Below are 14,500 nucleotides of genomic sequence, written 5' to 3' on the forward strand. Positions count from 1 at the left end.
CTGGAACAATCTGCAGAGAACGTTTCAGTTTGTTGCTCTGGTGCCACTCAGGCAGTCTTTGAAAAGTGTATTTGTTCATTACAATTAACGTTGTCCTTTTGTATGTGTATGATGTATGCTTGTAAACTGTGTGTTTGCAGGACTCCCTTGTAAAAGAGACATTGGTCTCAATGACACTCCCTGCTAAAATAATGGTTAAATAAATAAATATATTATTTGATGCAGTGACATAAGCTTTGGTCACATTGTGTCTTTTTGACAATTTGGCTACTCAACCACTCAGTTACTGATTGATGTCAATAAACAAGCCAATACATGTTCAGGACTGACTAAGGCTACATTAGAAACCCCCTGTTACATAGCCTGCCAAAGGCGTTATGTATGTAACACCCCCCAACATGTTTTACCATGTCACTTTTGTGTCACTTCAACAGACTTGGTATGGGAAAGTTAATGTTCTCCTGTGGCCAATTGAACTATTTTGATGACTGTATTTAGCTCATGGAAATACGCTGTTCTGGCAAAGATATGCGAGACAAACAGTCTTAGTGCGCATTATATGACAATTCTGGTGTTACAGATTAAAATAGGAACCATACCAGATTGGATTGTAGTTAAGTGCGCCATTTGGTATCTTCAACATGTCATATTCTGGGCTCTGTGCCCTCGTCGAAGTGCGTCCGAATTAACCCATATTTCATATCGCATCCTTTTCTGTAGGCCTATGAAATTCATTTTGTGAGCAAATTGAGTAATTACAATACCTGTCAAGTATCGTGATGTATGGCCAATGATGACACTGGTGTCTCAATGCGATAGGTATAACGGGATTTATTTATTTTTCACAGAAATGTCATACCATCAAATCCGTAAAAGTGGTCAAGAAGTGGTGTTTCCGGCCGTTAATCTACACAATTTGCGACGTCTACAGTAGGCTATCTGACTGTTCCTCGGGTTATGGATACGGAAAGGCATTTTGACTCTGCGACTCGAAAAAGAGCCCCAAAGAATGTCAAAAGGACGCATAATATCTCCCTTTCTCTCGTTCTCTCTCTAAATTGACTACTAGATCTAAGAATAGTGGACACGTCTATGGGATAAGTAGACGTGATGCAAAAGACTTGTCCTAACCAAGACTGTTGTGTCACTTGGAAACATCTATAACTTGAAATACGGCTATCGATCGAGACTATCGCTCTGAGCCCGAGAAGAGATCGTGCAGTGAGGGAGGGGAGGGAATCCCTCCAGTCTCTGACGTGCCTTTACCAAGGAAACCCACACGCGTGTTCTCTGACGCAACTGCCCATTTGAGGAAACATGCGTCAATGGACAGTACCAAATCAGAAAAATTATGGACAAGGGAACACAGTATCTCCTCAAATAATGAATAAAAATAATGTACACAGGTAATATTTGTACTTTCATATTACTTCTTATCATATCTCGCTCTTTTATTTATTAATGACACATATTATTTCTATGTTAGGTAATGAATTATATCATTTTAGCATAGACGACCCCTCCCAAGATGAAATGTCTACGCCCATGAGCGAGTGACGTGAACAACCTTGTTGGCGTTGATAAGCGGTTGCAGTTCTTCATAGTGCCATTGAAGTGAGTCATCTTAGGAAGTGTGGTAAAGAAATAGAAACAAGATAGAACTGTTCCAGAGGAACAGCAGACAGCAGCAATAAAGTGTATACCAAGGAAGACATTCTGAGGAGTAGGCCAAAGTGGAAATCGAATTTAAGCCTCTGTGAGTCACGCGTAATTAATACATGTCCATTCGCCGTGGACCGCGAAAGTAGGTGTCCAAGTGACTTTTGTTCTTGAAGTTCGCTCTGATAGCGCACCTGTATGAAGCGTTGTTAGTAATTGTCTAGTGCAGACGACTCGTGTGGCTAGAACACCAGCTTAAGTTACTATAATTACAAAGAAAATAGATATCTGAACGGACAGAAGATATCATAGCATACATCTTGGTTGTCAAGTAATTCATTTGGAAGAAACGGGATCTAGTGCACTTTGCGGTTGCGACACTTCTCTGGATATCAAAGATATAACGACCACTGCTTTAAGTCAGTCATTCTCAATACAACAAGGGATTCCACTGACATTGCTGTTCTGTAAGAGGACATTTTGAGAGCGTTGGAGCTCATATAACGCACTGAAACCTTCCTCTTTCCTGGATCATGTACCAGGACTACTCCGGGAACTACGATACGTCGTCCCGCGGCAGCAGCGCTTCTCCGGCCCAGCCAGAGTCGTTCACAAGCGGCAGCAGTACGATCGGCAGTCCGATCTCTACTTCAAGCTACCAGGTTAGTAGGCCTATCACAGTTTACACAATATGGTCACCATAACCTTTACCTTTTAAAAAAAAAAAATCGTCAATCACATGTATAATATGTAACCTATATTATTAATTATAGTACAATATCCTAGGCTTTGACATCATTATCTCACTGCGAAGTTGTCAATGAACCCACTGACACAGTTTTCCATTGATGACTCAGCCTGTAGATATATTTCTGTAACTAAAAGCAACGTGTTGCATTATGTTTGGAATCTATAGACCAGGCTATTTTAAGGAGGGAGTGGTATTAAAATGAAGAATTACGTCAAGTATCGTATTGTTCGTAACCAAAGCTAAAATACCTTTCTGGACACAATAGAGAGAGCGCACTAAGGTATGTAGTTAGCCCAATTTGCGCGACCTGTATGCTATGTGCTATCCTCCAGTAATACCATGAGTGCGTGTATATACGCACGTCTAACTCTCTTACTACATAGGCGACATGGTTCTGGACAAGACCAACTTGAGGTGCGTAAAGAGGGCAAACCTCTTTCTCAAAACAGCGCCGTATTAGTTATGGGTGCGGATGCGTCATTCAGGACGCCACGTTCACGATATACAACTACAGAACAATACTTAACGTCAAATTAGTTAATGTAGGCTATCGGCTATTTCGCATACCGTATGTAGACTGCAGTATCGGGTACAGTCACACAATCGCCGCATATTGGGGCACCCACATGTTGCCCAGCCATGGAAGTTGGCACTTGGGACGAAAGATTACACATTTATTGGAAACCACATACTCATAGTGCTTGCCTGAGATGCTTTAACATTTGGCATAGCCTACTTGGCTCATGCCACAATTGGAATGAGTAAATCAAAGAACTACCTCTTCCCCCTTGCGCACTGGATACAAATGTTATTCGCTAGCATTTATAAGTTAGCGGACTGATTATCTCTGTCCCTGTATCCAATCCCTCGAGTTTGTAAAGCTATCAATGCGTAATACCACAACAAGAAACATCTATGGGCTTGGAACGACAACACATCAGTTATGTCTTGACGTTCAGATAACCAGTCGTTGCTACCTTGGCATAGACCCAGAACCTATTTGTGCAAATGGGCACTAGTCACGCATTGGCAGATGTTGCCGTGACTTTAGAACGGCGGGTTAAAACGCTCTCCCAATGCGCCCTCGGGGAGGCTGGAGACTTGCAGTCTGGCATTTCCTCCAGATGTCCTATCGTGATTACATACTCTACCTGCTTCACCCCATCCTCCTGTTTGAAATAGTCATACCGTGAGTTTAGAATTATAAGGTTCTATCTCCGTTTAGGGCAGTTCAGAGATATTGAGCGTCAATGTTTTTACATTCCATTATGTTTTGTGAGATGGAACCTTTGTATTTTATGAATTACTACCTCAAAAATGTCAACATTTTAAAAACAACACCACACAGGCATTAATAAACACCTAATGGATCAGATTATGTAAAAACCTCCATTTTGACAAACATGGAGATAGAACCTTATAATTCTAACGTCACGATACTCTTTTAGAAATCTGATGCACACTGACCGGGTTTTGTTACCGTCGGTATTCTACGCACTGTTCCCCATTTAGCGGTTCTATCGTTAATATTATTTAATCAAATGTCCCGACCACACTTATAATAGGGTAAGAAGAGACACTTTTCTGCGAGTTGTTTTTTCCAAGTAATCTGGTAGTTTGGCATCATGTTCACACGCAGCATTACTTGGTCTATAAAGGGAGTCTGTACGCGAGGGTATAATCATCAGGTTGTCTTCTCTCTGACCTGTTTAATCTCGTCTTGGATAGTTATACACCCAACAACTTTCTCAAAACTGCGGGCCAAGAAAGTCAAGTGCCACTTATGCAAGTTAGAATTAAATTGTAGTTGGTATCAGGAACAAGCATTGTCCAATTGTCCATAGGCTTTACACATTTATGTTTCTTGTTTATTATGTTTTAATATGTCCTGACATGGTATTTGTCTGTGCAAACAGACAATAAACGCTTATATTATCGTATCGTAAGTTCCCGAATGTCCGTCGTATTCGGGCAGGTAAAACTGTGTAGGCCTATGTTGATCATTGCCACGCAGATATTTAGTAGGCCGGCCTAAGTGCAAACCTTTCAAATTCGTTAAGCCTGGGTATTCTTTAGAGTAAACTGTTTGCCTATACAATGGTCCTTGTGTTTGCCTGGTTAATTCAGTAGGCTATATCAGATTTGAATTGTTGGCGGAAATAATAAGCTATTTAACCAGTGTCGCTTCGCTAGAATTGAGCTTGTTACATCAGTTGCTAAATCGTATTTCCTTATGAGCCTTGTTCCCGTTAAGACGCAATGCCAGAAACTATTTCTTAGGATGAGTTAACTGCGGCCAAAGTTCCTGGAAGTTTACGTCATGTTTTGTTTTCCAAGGGGAAGGCAGTCGAGTCATTCTTTTTGCGTAAAGGATAATATTTGGCTCAAATTCGTCCTTGTGCGTAAGAGTAGCACCAAAATCCGGGAAAACGTGCAGAGCCCATGGAGCTGTTTCTTCCGATGTGAGACAATTTACAGACCTCTGGTCTAGATGACCGGGAAATGCCTACGTGTTGTATTTTGGACCCTATTGTGGGTAATGTTGCGCAATGTACCCAGGGCACAATGGGACAGGGCTGGTAATGATTGGTCCAATAAAGACTTTCAACATGTATGGCCTGTTGTTACATTATTTCGATGTTCATCATGGAAGTGGTTGATATAAATGACACGTAGGTATAAAATCAAAACACTGTTTTGGCGCACTGTATCATGCCCACTCTTCCGACACCAGCCTGGCACATTTTCAAATCCTTACGGTTAATGTCTGACCACTCCCACTGGCACTTTGTGTTACCCTCACTTACCGTAACCATTTACCCTGCTACCTTATAATAGTTATAATCCCATAGGAAGTACGAGGCCAATGGATATGTAAGTGTTGCCTCACTTCTGGAATGTATTGGCATGGGACATGGTATTTCCCCTCTCCCTAATTTTCAAGAGGAATGCCGCTTCCCGCTTTACTGGAACTGACCGTTTTGTGCACGTGTTGAACATATTCCATACATGACTCACCACTAGTAAATAACGCATGAATTGACTCCCAGCAATTCATGATTGAGGGATGTGATTACAATGCACAAGATGAGGCAATTCTTTCCACCCGTTTTCTGTCCATCTTTGGTTCACTCATGTTCGATTAGGAAATGGTGTCAGGCACACATTTTCTGCTGCTCTTGATCAATTCTCTCAAGTGGGTATCATAGCTAAGAAACTCGTTCAATGACAATGATATTCGTCCACTTGATCAATATAATGTCATCTTATATGGCTTTATATCTGCATAATGTGGGTCAGGTTGTCTTGAACAACTTCAGCCTCATTTGGCCACTTCTGTATTGCTAGGGTCACTGATGAGCATGATAGGGGTGGTTGGCCATCATATCTGATCTGATTGGAAAGAGACATTCAGTGACATCTTTTTTCCAGAGAGGCGTACCATTCTGAAGGCTAATGTTCCTTTCCAGATAACTTGCTTGATGCAAGCGTCTCTCTTAGCCCATGTATGATGAAAGCAGCACCACGGGCTTTCCCATATGATTCACTGCATGTGTAACTGTACCACTATGGGTGACGTTTTTGTGTGTGTAATGATTCATTTGTCTGAATTTGATGAAGGTGTGTGTGTGTGTGTGTGATTCCGATATTCAAAGCAAAATCTCAGTGTCAACTCACCTCTCTCCCTTCTTTTTCTCTCCCTCCACCTTTGCCACTTTTACTACCCCCCCCCCCCCCCCCCCCCCCATGTACTGTAGAAGTACAGGGTCGACATGCCTGGCTCCAGCAGTGCCTTCATACCCACAATAAACGCCATCACGACCAGCCAGGACCTGCAGTGGATGGTGCAGCCCACGGTCATCACCTCCATGTCCAACCCCTACTCACGCTCCCACCCCTACGGCCATCACCTCTCTAATGGCCCGGGGCTTCTGGGACACAACACGCTGGCCCGGCCCGGAGTCATCCGCTCCATCGGGGACGCCCGCGGACGACGTAAGAGGGATGAGCAGGTGTGTAATCATTCCTCACTTTTGGGCCAGAAAAGTCACCATTGCATTAGATGGCTATTTGTCGATCTATCTGTAAGACCTAACTGGATTATACCTTTGCAGTTATCCAGAAATATGACAGTATTGTTGATGTGGTTCAGCTTTTGTGTGAATAATAATTCACACGGTGTGTTCTCTCACTCTTAGCTTACCCCTGAGGAAGACGAGAAGAGGAGGGTGAGGCGTGAGCGGAACAAGCTAGCTGCCGCCAAATGCCGCAACCGCAGACGAGAGCTCACAGACCTGCTCCAAGGGGTGAGTTATCACCACAGTCCCCCCTGTCTAACTTAAACATTATACCTATTTGAAAGGTCTCTACGCTAGCAGCTAGGTGCTGTGGATAGATGTTGCCCTTATAATAAATCCATAATTGTGTAGAAAAACAAAGCAAATTGACATTTGATCATTGTCTTGGAGAAACATCTTCCTACTTAGAGTTAAGTCCTTCACAGACTTGGACTCACTTTAGCTTGTCCGATCTTGTGCACGTATGGCCTGGTTTACTCCCAGACAAACTGATTTAAGTTGACCTCCATCAGAAAACTTGTGTTACTGGTTTGGCTAGGACTTAGGCTATTAGTGGTCCTAACAAGATGACAGTAAATTAATGGGGTGTTTTTTCTATGGTTTTCAACCATAAGCCTCTCTGTGTTTCAACCTAGCCTGGCAGACAGTGATGTGTATAATTAGACTAATTAGCTCAATTACAACGACGGTGAGGCTGTCAGACCCAAAACCACAGGATGGAATGTGCTTCAGGCTTCTGTCTTTGTGAATGGGAGACATTTTGTAAAGGGGCAACTTTGTGTCTCACCGACCCACGCAATTTAGACTACCAACTACACCTCCCCCCTCCCCATACCATTTGTTCCAGCAAAACCGCCCTGCCCTTCACACACCACTCTTTGTTAAATAACCAAATAAGGAAGTGTCACATTCAGACTGTGAAGGGCAATTTTATCTCCAACGTCTATCGTTCTTTCTTTTCATGTCTTTCTCTTTGTGAATGCTCCTTGCTTATTTATTTCCTACTTCCTCATACCTTTGCTCCTTAGTCAAAAGTTCTCAGACGGTGTGTGAGTTATCTCTGTTTGTTTTTTTCCGCCCCGTCTGGGACTGGATTATTAGGGTCTGCCTTTGTCTCCTGAGGCTGTGTGACACATTTATGACACATAGGAGGCTAAATGGAAACAAGCTCTGTTAGCATGTTACATCATGTACCTCCATAAGGGAAAACACAAAAACCTTTCCAAACAATGGAAACGTGTTTTTGTGACAACATTTTCTGTGGTAAGATTTATCTTGGCTTTGAAATGAGGTCAATAGTAAAACCCAATTTTGCCCCCATATTGAACAGCCAAAATATGTCAGAATGCCTATGCTGTATCATTACTCTTTTTCATGAACATGCTGAAGCACACTGAAAAAAACAATGTACTAAGAGCGCTCTCTAGTGGTACTTTTAAATGCGTGCACACATTGTCATCAACGGTTTATTAGGCTTTATCTGGAATATAGATAAAGTATTTGTGTGTACTGGAATCCCCTTCAGAACACTAAAATATGAATTTAGTAGGCATCATGCCCAACAGGTGCTCTTCAGTGTGCCTGATTTAATATTTAATTTGGCAGAGCATTGGTGTAAAGAGATTGTTGTTTCCAAGTGCTGTAAACAATGATGCACATCAATTTGAAACAATATGGTAACGGAAATTACTCACTTATCCCTATTGTTTGTTTTGTTTGAGCAGGAGACTGAGAAGCTGGAAGAGGAGAAAGCTGATCTCCAAAAAGAGATTGAGACGCTTTCGAAGGAGAAGGACAAGCTGGAGTTCATGCTGGTGGCCCACAACCCTGTGTGCAAACTGCCCCCTGATGATCGGCACCAAGGTGGCCACCACCACCACCACCACCACCACCAGCAGCAGCAGTGCGGCCCTCTCCCCCTGACCATGCGCTCCAGTCTGGGTCCCAGAGGCCCTATCAACCCTGTGGTGGTGAAGCAAGAGCCTCAGGAGGATGATGAGGATGGGGGCAAACCCCAACGCTCCGTCATTAAGCCCATCTGCCTGGGTGGCGGCATGGGTGGGATCTACTGCACGGACGGAGACAGCCTCAACACGCCAGTGGTGGCTGCCTCTACCCCGGCCTCAACACCCAACGCTCCCAGTCTCATCTTCACCTACCCCAGCATGCTGGAGCCTGAGAGCCCTTCGCCATCCTCCGAGTCCTGCTCCAAGGCCCACCGGCGCAGCAGCAGCAGCGGGGACCAGTCCTCAGACTCCCTCAACTCACCCACCCTCCTGGCCCTCTGAGCAGGGGGTGACTGGGCGTGGCAGAGGACAAGTATCGCTCCCCCCCTCCCCCTCTCAAACTTGGAAGACAAAGAGCACACTTAAGCCTGGCCAAGCCAACCGCGAGCTGTTTCCTTGAAGCGAGGAACCCACAAGGGCTAAGCCGCTTGTTTTTTTCTTGTACGCTTCAGTGTGACTTTTTTCTATACCAAAAGTTTGTGCACCTGTACCAACCAGTTTCGTCCCTTCTCCATTTCAACTACAGTGTGTCAATTTGTTTGTTGAACCAATGTTATGGAGGTGAGAATTACTAAGAGAGGCAGCCATTGGAGGAGAAAACAGACTCTTCAAAAAAGCAAGACATATATTTTTTAAGCCATGGGCCGAAAGATGCACACCGCAAAGATCAATCAATAAATCACTAAATGAGGTCAGCATTTCTTGATATTCCTCCTTTTTGACGGAGAGATACAAAGACAATGAGCTTTTTGTTCTTTTTTTCTCCTTCCTGTCTCAGTTTCTGGGACCATTTTTGGAGACAACAGAGATGCGCTTATTACATATGACTTTATTTCCATCTCTAAATGTATTTATGGACTGTAATGATATTTTACAAAGTGTGTGCCCTTGCGTTCTAAACGGAACGGTAAACGGACTGCACTTATATAGCGCCTTTATCCAAAGCGCTTTACAACGGCCTCTCATTCACCCATTCACACACACATTCACACACCAATGGCGGCAAGCTACCATGCAAGGCGCCGGCCCGCTCACTGGGAGCAATTTGGGGTTCAGTGTCTTGCCCAAGGACACTTCGACATGTGGCCAGCCGGGGCTCGAACCGCCGATCTGATGTTGTTGTGTCCTGATCTGCCTGTAGGGCAGCAAATGGTTTACTGGCCTCAGTGTCTCAAAGGAAGCGAGCCAATTTTTACTCAATGCCTAGTTCCTCAACACTCTACACCTAATAATGGTCATTGATGCATTGATGGCCATAGTACTTTTGATGTGCTTTTCTTCTGTAATGTACCTACCTGAACTTTATTACATGTTTATTACAAGTTTGTGCGATTTACATTGATGTCAGGGATTTCTCTTCTGTGTAGTTGACCCCCCCCCCCCCCCATCTTAAAAAGCATTATGCGAAACAATGTGGCTTGAAAGCCAGGTTGATATCAGAGGAGAGATCCAAATGGTGTACCTTTTCACTGAAGTGTTGTCTTTTACTAAGACGGTCTGACCCCATGTGTTTATGATAGCTTAGAGCCCTTATGCCCCTGAGGAAGTCAATACTGAGGGTAGAACCAAACACTTCAGAGCTTGATTCAAAGTCATCCATTCACTTAATATCAGCATTTCTGATATTTCTTTTCTTATTTTCATCACCTGAATCACAAGCTCTTGCTTTCTGTTTCAACAAGGGTCTGGAACTTTGCCTACTGATTTAATTATTGCCTTTCAGGGCAGGGCAGGTTTCAAAACCAAAAAATAGTTGTTTTTCATACATTTTTGTTGAAACAATAACTCACAAATTAGTGAATGAGTTGTCTGGTTCAACGTTTTAGAAGTCACTGTTGTTTAAATACATTATAATGATAACACTGATGACATCCTTTTCACTGATATGCATTTAAGATGTTCTCATGAAGGGCATCAAATGTATGCAGGTGAATTCATACCAGCTTTGGCGGCACACTTTGTTGAAACCTGTTTACAGGTGCAAGCCTTTGTGGCCTCAGCAAGGACCAGATGCACTTTTGATTTATTTTGGAGTGATTGGAGGGAATAATAAAAAATAAAATAAAAACTCCCTCTACAGCTGGACTGAGATGGAAGAAGGGACATCTGGAAGCTCACTCTTTTTGAGGAAATAGTTAAAGGAAACACTTACTAATATTTGTTTTGTGTGTTTATGGGTTGCGGGTTAAGGATACCAAGCACTGAAAATGGATAGAATTGCAATACTTCAGACCTATTTGTTTACTTCAAACATTCCTTACAAAAGCAAGGTCAGGGGGGGGGGTCATGACTTTGGCATAATTATGGGATAGAGGATAGGTTGAAACACTTTTGTTGTGCTGGGTGCAGCAAATGGACTTGCAATGCAAAACTGCTGCTGCTGTTGTGGACTTGTCTTGAAGGAACACATCAGATTAATCTATTTATCTTGACGATTTTGAGGAGAACATCTTCGGTTACAGTATCACATAGTTGCATTTGGGGAGGCTGTATCATACATTGAGACAAATTGCTCATAAGAAAACAAAATGATACCAAAGTCATTCTGGGAGAGTGTAATTTGTCTGTCTGTTCAAGTCTTTTGAGCCCCCGAGAAACACGTAGGAAAGCCATCAACTCTTGATCTTCTACTGTACATGTCATCTACTGTACGTCCTGTTTTGAACTTCTATTACTTATTTTCCAAATGCTTTAACTGTTTAAAATTATTGAAAACAAAAAAAACAGCAATATGTATGGCAGTGTTTGTTCATTTCGTAATTTAAATCAATGATAATAAAAAAAACGCATTTTCAACAAGTAATTGTATTTTGCCTTTTCATATCTGTGTTCAATATAGTGACCTCATCTTTGTTCTTCTGAACATAACTTCTGTCTAAACACTTCTGTCATCTAGGATTCACTGCTGACGGCACTTGTTTAAAGTGCGAGTCGGCAAGTTTAAATCATTCAAATATTGCAAAATGACTGGTATACACATGCTTATAGCAAGTCTACACACCCTTTCAAAATGTTTGAGTCTAAATGCATTAAATCAGGAATTGTTTGTTTACTACAGTACACAGCCTACTGGACACTTTCAACTTGAAATAAATTCATAAAATCAACTAATCAATTGATTTATTTTTAAAATACCTGTCATGGATGATTAGTGGTGAGTAATGGATGATTCTATGTAATTTCACAGAACAGCAGTTACTGTGTGTAAATCTTCAATCAGGCAACGCTGTTGCGCAGAGACATTTTGCTACTTACCCAGATAGCTGCCTGCTCTTCTGTTCTCTTCAACGTACTCTTCAGTATAGCTGTCAATCAAGCCACGATGACATCCGTGTGGGTGTGGTTCGCGTTGACAGTGACCAATCATAAAATGGTATCTATTGGTATCTTGGTATCCACCCCAAATTGTCAAAAGTCATTTTATCTCCTTGAGCAGAAATGAACCCCTCGCGTAAAAAAGTTGACCGCGGGAGGCAGAGAGAAACTCGCGCGCGCAAACTTAACTGCGCGCACGCAAAATCAATTTATGGGCGTGTTAAACACAACTGCACGAGGTGGATTTATGACCGTGTGAAACTTGCGAAGTTAATATCTGCGCGTGTGGAACTTATATTCGCGCGCGAGACTTTTGACACAAACGTGACGCCATTGCACTCCGCCACCCTCTCTGCCATGCGCGAAAATTAGAGTTTTGCGCGCGGCAATGGCAAGCAACAGCAACGTACCACACAGTAGAAAACATGCATAGCGGGATATCTATTTAAGCGTCACTATTTACTAACATATATGGAAGTGACTACAACAACACACTAGTGGACGTCGAAAATAAATCACAGACATTGACAAGAAAATGTTTGAAACGGTAAGAATTAGGTTTTGGTTTGTTTGCTGGGCCAGCTCTGTTATGCACCCTCCATAGCAACGTTAACTCCCAACATCGCTGAGTTGCACATGACTGAAGGGTCCTTGTATTGTCAAAAAAGGTTTTTAAGGTCTGTGATATGGACAAGAAAGGATACCTGAACAGAGAGGACCTAAAGATGGCGATAGTTATGCTATTTGGATACAAACCATCAAAGGTGAGTCAATAGGTAAACCTGTTGTTATGCACTATTGTTGCTAGTCCCATGTCGTCAATCATAACAAGTTGCTCTTAACCTGTGTGGTGACAGAGTAGTGACTGTAGTAACAATTGTAATAGGCTAATTTAGTACATCATCAGAATTACAAAACATATGCAATTTAGTAGTTTATGCTATTACATAACCGACACAACTCCAGGCATTACTACGCAATTACAAATAGGCTAAATGACCAATGTTCTATGTAACAGCCAGTTAATACAAAGTTGTTACTACTGTTACATACCTAGTACTCCAGGCCTGGGTTGCACCAATTTGGCGTAAGTCATTACTAAATGTAGGCATTTAGTAGTTACTAAACCCCTAGTCGTTACTAGCTAGTTTCATTGTGGTAGGACAAAAGAAAGAAAAAAAGCCCATTAGGGTGTTTAGTTTTCTCGAGGTATTAGCACACATCTTGAATTGATGAGATTGAGAATTAAACATATTTCCGCATCTAGGATTTCTTAGGACTTTAAGTATGTTGTTCTAGACACCTCATAGAGATGATCTATGGTGAAAAAAAAATATATTTTAATTAGTCTGTCTGGAAATGCTACTTTGCCTGGACTATAGTGACTAAATCTTGATTTAGTAAATACTTACGCTATAACTAGGGTTAGTTTGTACTTAGTAAGAAGTGGTGCAACCGACCCCTGAGGTTTAACTGCAACTTATTATTGTGTGACCAAAAGTTGACTATCTTTGGTGAGGAGGAGGGATTGAATTTAGGATGCTATGTTCATTGAAGCCCAGGCGAGAGCACTGTTGCACCATTTTATTGGCTACGGTTTTCTTGTCTGAGGTGCATCTCTTCTCTTGGCCTTCTATTGCTGATTGATTGATTGATTGTCAGTCATCTCACAAAAACCTTGTTATTGCTATTTATTCATGAAGTTAATCAAAGCTTTATTATTTGTTTTTTTGTAGTCAGAAACCAACATTCTAATGGATCATGGCCAGTCAGCTAATTCTCCAGGTAAGACAGACACATCCATATAACAGACCCATACTGTAGCCTACACCTATTTCAATATTTGCTTTAACAAATGTGTCTATATTTCTAAGCCCTGTGTTCTCATGGTTATATATAAACAGCCTCTTCTTGTCCTTTCAGTTCTGTGTTGGGTGGTTGCTGTTACTCTAGACATTCTCTACCAGGCACACAGCACCCAATGTGTCATAAGACAAGTTGTTTTGACAGAATGAGTAAATATTAGCTTAGTGTTTGTGTGTGTTTATGCAAGCACTCAAATGCATGAGAAAGTACAAACATAATATAGGCCACTTTCAACTCATACAAATCTTGATGTGCTGATTTATGTAAATATATGAATGACTCCCTCCTCCACATTCAGCACTGGATCACTCTCCACTCTCTTTAGATTATGTGTGTGTGTGTGTGTGTGTGTGTGTGTGTGTGTATTAGCAGAATGTATAAGCGGGAGATAGCCACAGGACAGCCATCGCCGCCTGTATTAAATTGTGAGCTAGAAGCCAGTGCTGCGAGCCCCGTGCGCACGTCCCGATGCCTCCAGCCATCCTCTTGACAGCTTCAATGGCTTTTTTAGGTTAATTTATAGCATGCCGGCAGTTTAAACGTCATTACAGTTTCATACGCTGTTCATCACAGCCCCACTTATAGCCACCATGGGCCCCCCGAATGACACTGGGGCTGCATCTCAAGTCTCAAGTGGCCTCCTCTCTCATCTGTACTGATCTGAGTGCTAAAGATAGTGGAAAGCAACATGGTGAACGGGGCATGGCCAACTGGGGCATATGCGGTTTACTTATCCTATTCATTCAAGACAATGCAGATGGAGGGAAGGAGACAAGGAGAGGAACTTGTTAGGCTATTGGGGTGTAGAGAGCAAGGCAGTTTGG

General features: G+C 42.3%; 2 protein-coding genes across 2 annotated transcripts in view; both read left to right on the plus strand.

Annotated features, from left to right (window-relative positions):
* The first annotated feature begins 1,747 nt into the window (after nucleotides 1–1,747).
* fosl2 (FOS like 2, AP-1 transcription factor subunit) lies at nucleotides 1,748–9,221 on the plus strand. Its single transcript, XM_080535150.1, has 4 exons — nucleotides 1,748–2,321; nucleotides 6,169–6,423; nucleotides 6,610–6,717; nucleotides 8,214–9,221. Exons 1-4 carry the CDS (start codon nucleotides 2,193–2,195, stop codon nucleotides 8,775–8,777), a joined length of 1,056 nt encoding a protein of 351 aa, XP_080391276.1. The 5' UTR covers nucleotides 1,748–2,192; the 3' UTR covers nucleotides 8,778–9,221.
* Nucleotides 9,222–12,345: 3,124 nt separating this feature from the next.
* The window catches only part of efcab11 (EF-hand calcium binding domain 11), a gene marked incomplete at both ends in the record, with an annotated part of 88,043 nt that continues 85,888 nt past the window's right edge, over nucleotides 12,346–14,500 (plus strand). The window contains 3 exons of the mRNA XM_080522794.1: nucleotides 12,346–12,357; nucleotides 12,479–12,574; nucleotides 13,547–13,595. Of these exons, the coding sequence (XP_080378920.1) occupies nucleotides 12,346–12,357; nucleotides 12,479–12,574; nucleotides 13,547–13,595 (157 nt within the window). The remainder of the gene's footprint in view (nucleotides 12,358–12,478; nucleotides 12,575–13,546; nucleotides 13,596–14,500) is intronic.

This window comes from Nansenia antarctica (genome assembly GCF_963989245.1).
Source record: "Nansenia antarctica genome assembly, chromosome: 1".
Taxonomy (NCBI): domain Eukaryota; kingdom Metazoa; phylum Chordata; class Actinopteri; order Argentiniformes; family Microstomatidae; genus Nansenia; species Nansenia antarctica.

Bases quoted from the DNA above. Each gene is read 5' to 3' on its own strand.
- fosl2 (XM_080535150.1), top strand. From the start codon at position 2,193: ATGTACCAGGACTACTCCGGGAACTACGATACGTCGTCCCGCGGCAGC. The intron at 6,424-6,609 runs GTGTGTAATCAT...TCTCACTCTTAG, and splicing joins GACGTAAGAGGGATGAGCAG to CTTACCCCTGAGGAAGACGA. The intron at 6,718-8,213 runs GTGAGTTATCAC...TTGTTTGAGCAG, and splicing joins TCACAGACCTGCTCCAAGGG to GAGACTGAGAAGCTGGAAGA.